Genomic DNA, 4,229 nt, shown 5'->3' with positions numbered 1-4,229 from the left:
TTTGGTCTTTAACATCAGAATTACTAACGAGTTAAGTGTGATAAATCTTCACACAGAAGATTGGTGCTACAAAAGAACAACATAGCCACAACCTCCAACATAACCCCTGATCAGATTCTCCTACACCACTAATACTCTTTCATTAGCTTATCTACTAGGCAGAGTAAGCAGCATTTAACTACAATTCGTCACTTATAGTAATAATGCATCACTCTGGAGAAAGACTGATATGTAATAATCAGAAAGGGCTTTACATCAGCAAGCGACAAGGGAAACTACAGTAGGCCCTCATGGCAAAGAGACACAGATGCACCGCGGAAGCTTAATTTAGCCAACTCGTGAGCTACCATACTTTGATCTACAGTGGGTAATCTCAATCCCATCTAAACCACTTGATATTCTCTTAATTTCTTCCACGAGGAAGCCGTCCCCTGATTTGTCGTGGCCCCGAAAATCCAGTGCAGGGCAGCAATGTATTGGTGTGCCTGTTTCACTTGATTCCTTTCTCTGCTTCTTTGGTCCTTTCCTCTGTTTCTTTCTTTCTTGCTTTTGTGACCATTCAGTTTCTATGTATGCACAAGTAATTTTCCCATTAAAGATTTGTACTTTGACAATGGCAGCATTATACTTGTGCTTACCTGTATGTTCTTGGGACTGATCTTTAAGCTCGAGAGCCTCATTCTCATCACCATCCATCAGCATTGCACTTTCCTGCAAGAATTGTTACTGTCTTGTAAAAGCAGTAAATGAATTATGACACGCACGACTAAGAATTCATGCCGTTCGTCGTCGCTACAAGAAAATGTACTATAGAAGTTCTATTATTTTAAATGAAAAAAAGAGCAATAATAGATAAGTATCACTTGTCAGTTAATGCAGTCTACCTCAAGAGAATGGGAAGCAGTTCTTTTATACTGCCTCCTAGGAGCTGCTTCAAATACCTGACTGTCCTTGGCAGCCATGTTATCTCTATCTGATGGAGCTTTTGTGTAATTTGTGTCAAGCAACTGTATACAGTAATAGTAAGTTAATATAAAATAATATACTAGTGGAACATCGACTCCAAACATTAGAGTATCCGTAGTTACCCTTGGTTCCTTTTCAGATTTCAGATATTCTGCTGCAGCTTTCCGTAGGAGTCCAACTTTTATTTCAAGTCTCTTCTTTAGTACCAGAAGATGCTCCAGGTACTCCTCGGTTAAGCTAGAAACTGACATTTTGGTGAGATAGTCATAATCACTGGCATCTTCCTTGACTCCTGTTGGTCGTATGACAACGGGTTGCCCCTCCTTCGGGAGGGGATCAAATCCCTTTTCAATGAACTCTTGCCGTAGCTCGTTTTTCTTCCTGTTGATGCATTGGATGTCACCACTGAGAACACCAGCAAGGAACCTAGCTCTGTTATCGACTTGCTTTAGCAGTTTTTCATAAGTTTCTAGCATTGCGTCCTACAGAAGATGAATTAGTTAACAAGTTTTTTTCCAAATAGAGCAAATAAAGTTAGCAATGTATAGTAGTACTGAACTACACCGGTACCGTATTTTTCAGATAGAGATCAAGCCCCAATCTGTAGAACCAAGACCGGATTCACTCGAATCCCAATCCCGATCAGGCGAGGGGCCGAGGGCCGGGTGGCTGCCGTGCTGCGTCTCGTCGCTGCAGTCGTGCCTTCACTTCACGGCCGCCGTTGTATCAGGATCGAAAAAGTGTACCGGGGACCCGATCTCCGGTGGAGGGAGAATGGATGGATAGAGACCAAGCCTCTCAATCTGTAGAGCTGAGACCGGATTCGCTCCAACCCCTCCGAAATCTGGAACCGCTCTAGCGAGGGGTTCGAATTTTGCAGTCGCCGCCGTTGCTGGAGTGGTGCCGTCACTTCACGGCCCGCCGTTGTATCTGGGTCGAAGAAAGGTAGCGGGGCTTCGACCTGGTGTTGCTGCGACGATAAGGAAGAGGGGTTGTAGACTTGCAGTCGTACGTTTTCGAGTTCAAATCGTGATCGGAGTGAAGTCCGGTTCATCCAATTTGAGCGTGTTCGAATTCTGACCGAGTTAAAAACATTGGTTGCCATACTTGAGTCCGATTGACTAGAATAGTAGAATAGCAATATAGATTTCGTTGGTCTCGTGGTTTGGAAAAGTCGACCACAGCGATGTCGTCTAACTTTTTTTTCATGATAAAAGGAATTTATTAATATGATGAATATATCAAAACCTAGTGCTCTAACGGCACCACGGATATATACTATCAAAAACACAAAGAAGAGTTCCGCTACATTGATATGTTTCCTTTAGCAACGAATCAAACACCACCGAGACATCAATAGAAATCCATCTTTCTTAAAAACAAGGCCTCTAAGAAGAGCCAGCATCACCATGATCATACATCATGGATTTTCACTAAGCACGCTCACAAGATAATGCCTTTAACAAGATCATTGATAGGCACAACCAATTAAAATTAGACCTTGAATTTTCACCCTGCAAGTTTAGACTCTGAATTTCTCTTGTCGCCCCACTTGCTGATGCCGCTGCTCCAAGTCAAGAATCCACTATGACTTGAACCACGATTACTAGTCCTCGAATCTCAGCTTTCATGCTATTCTCCGTGATTGGCTTCACCATGGAACTAAAGCCATGTCCCACGATGGCAACAGATTGCAGAGCTTCACATTGCTTCCTTTGAAACCAAATGGTAAGAAAAAGCATGGTAACGCGTGACCGAATGCCATCTGATTCGGCAATCTCCGGCATGTCGTCCATTGGAGTTCGTCAGTGGAGCCTCCGGAACTCGACACTCCGGCTAGATCGATGTAGACAGTCAACAAGCAGATCTACGTCAAGGCATGAGGGGGGGGGGTATTTAAGGCCACCTCCTTTATTCAAGCCGAGCCACATCCCCCACGCTCCTAGACAGCTCCCAGCGGGGCAAGTGGATGCACCGGCCACGGCCGCTGCCACATCTATAGCCACGGCCGAAGCCCGAATATGCCACGAGGCCAGGAGACTAGTCCACCACAGCCAAGACCAACGGTCGGCGGCATCACCACGGTGCCAGTCCATTGTTGTAGCCCAGCACCCATAACTGCGGTACCAGACCGGCAACCCCGACAAGGCCCAAGACCTCGGGCGGAACTGGATCTAGCAGCCCCATGGGGGCATCACCACCAGGTGAAGGAGCTCCACCTCCATTGTCGATGCGTCGGGGTCATTGCTGGAAGGCCGCAGCACCGCGCCACCACCGGCACTCCTGACGACAGTGAGGAGGAGGAAGGATGGGAAGGACTACAGTAGCCGGTGGTGCCGATCTCCCCATGCCGCCTAGGGCTAGGGTGACAGAGTCACGAGCCGGAAAGAAGGAGATACCCTACAAGAACCAAGAAACCTGCCTCGATGTCATGTACCTACCACCTAGTACAACCAAATCTTCCAAATTAATCGAAATTAATCAAGATAATTGACATGTAGAGTACAACATGTATATAAATAGATATCGTACGTGGAGGTTGCAAAGTCATTACGCCCAACAAAAAAGTGGGAAAACATTGCCAAAGTAATATATCATCATCTATCGTTGCTTGTTGCGACATAGGCAGTGTATGTAGGATTCAGAGGCATCGGTAATCAGGTGGCAATATGTATCTTGTAGAAGATCAGTTAGCTAAATTAATCGTGTAGACTCTGCGGGCTTATCTGTAGCAGCGACTAGCGATCCGCCACGGGAGAGACATGATGTAGGCGATAAGAGGACAAAAAGAAGAATGGCAAGGGAGAAGCTAGTGGGGAAATATTACTGACCGGGTGATTTTCCGTTCACCCCGCTGCCGACGAGCAACATTCTCGCTCGCACAGAAGTCCAGAAAGGCTATCCTCTTCCTCCTATCCGTGCCATCGCAAGTTGATCGTCTCTGGATGATGCTGCCAGCCATGCCGTGCGCGCCTTTGGGCTACGTCGTGATCGCGTTGGTGTGATTTTACCAGTGTGGTCTTCCCAATGTGAGAGCGTGAACGAGCTTATACACGACGTAGAGCAGTGCTCGGAGGTGTTGTTATCTGAAAGGAAAATTCCTGGATCATAATCAAACACTGCTAAAAAATGTGACACATTCATGATGATATTGTTTTGTTTAATCGGGGCCATTATCAGATGCCACATTTTCATAGTAACATTCTTCCTCATATGTCGTACTTTATATTTTTACATATCTTTGTTTGTCCTCGCATGTCATA

At 45.7% G+C, this 4,229-nt stretch overlaps 1 protein-coding gene across 2 annotated transcripts; it reads right to left on the bottom strand.

The window, feature by feature from the left end:
- Nucleotides 1-254: 254 nt before the first annotated feature.
- On the bottom strand, nt 255-1,618 carry LOC124677742 (DNA topoisomerase 2-like). 2 transcript variants are annotated; one of them, XM_047213702.1, is made up of 5 exons: nt 1,537-1,618; nt 1,089-1,448; nt 885-1,007; nt 639-711; nt 255-566 (listed from the first exon to the last, which is right to left on the bottom strand). In XM_047213702.1, exons 2-5 carry the CDS (start codon nt 1,440-1,442, stop codon nt 328-330), a joined length of 789 nt encoding a protein of 262 aa, XP_047069658.1. In that variant the 5' UTR covers nt 1,443-1,448; nt 1,537-1,618; the 3' UTR covers nt 255-327. The 2 variants fall into 2 exon arrangements, with proteins under 2 accessions (XP_047069658.1, XP_047069657.1); XM_047213701.1 differs by having other exon boundaries at nt 255-711.
- Nucleotides 1,619-4,229: the final 2,611 nt, after the last annotated feature.

The sequence above is a fragment of the Lolium rigidum genome, chromosome 7 (assembly GCF_022539505.1).
Source record: "Lolium rigidum isolate FL_2022 chromosome 7, APGP_CSIRO_Lrig_0.1, whole genome shotgun sequence".
NCBI lineage: Eukaryota > Viridiplantae > Streptophyta > Magnoliopsida > Poales > Poaceae > Lolium > Lolium rigidum.
The sequence above is the reverse complement of the archived record's forward strand: the minus strand, read 5'-3'. Positions and strand labels throughout refer to the sequence as shown.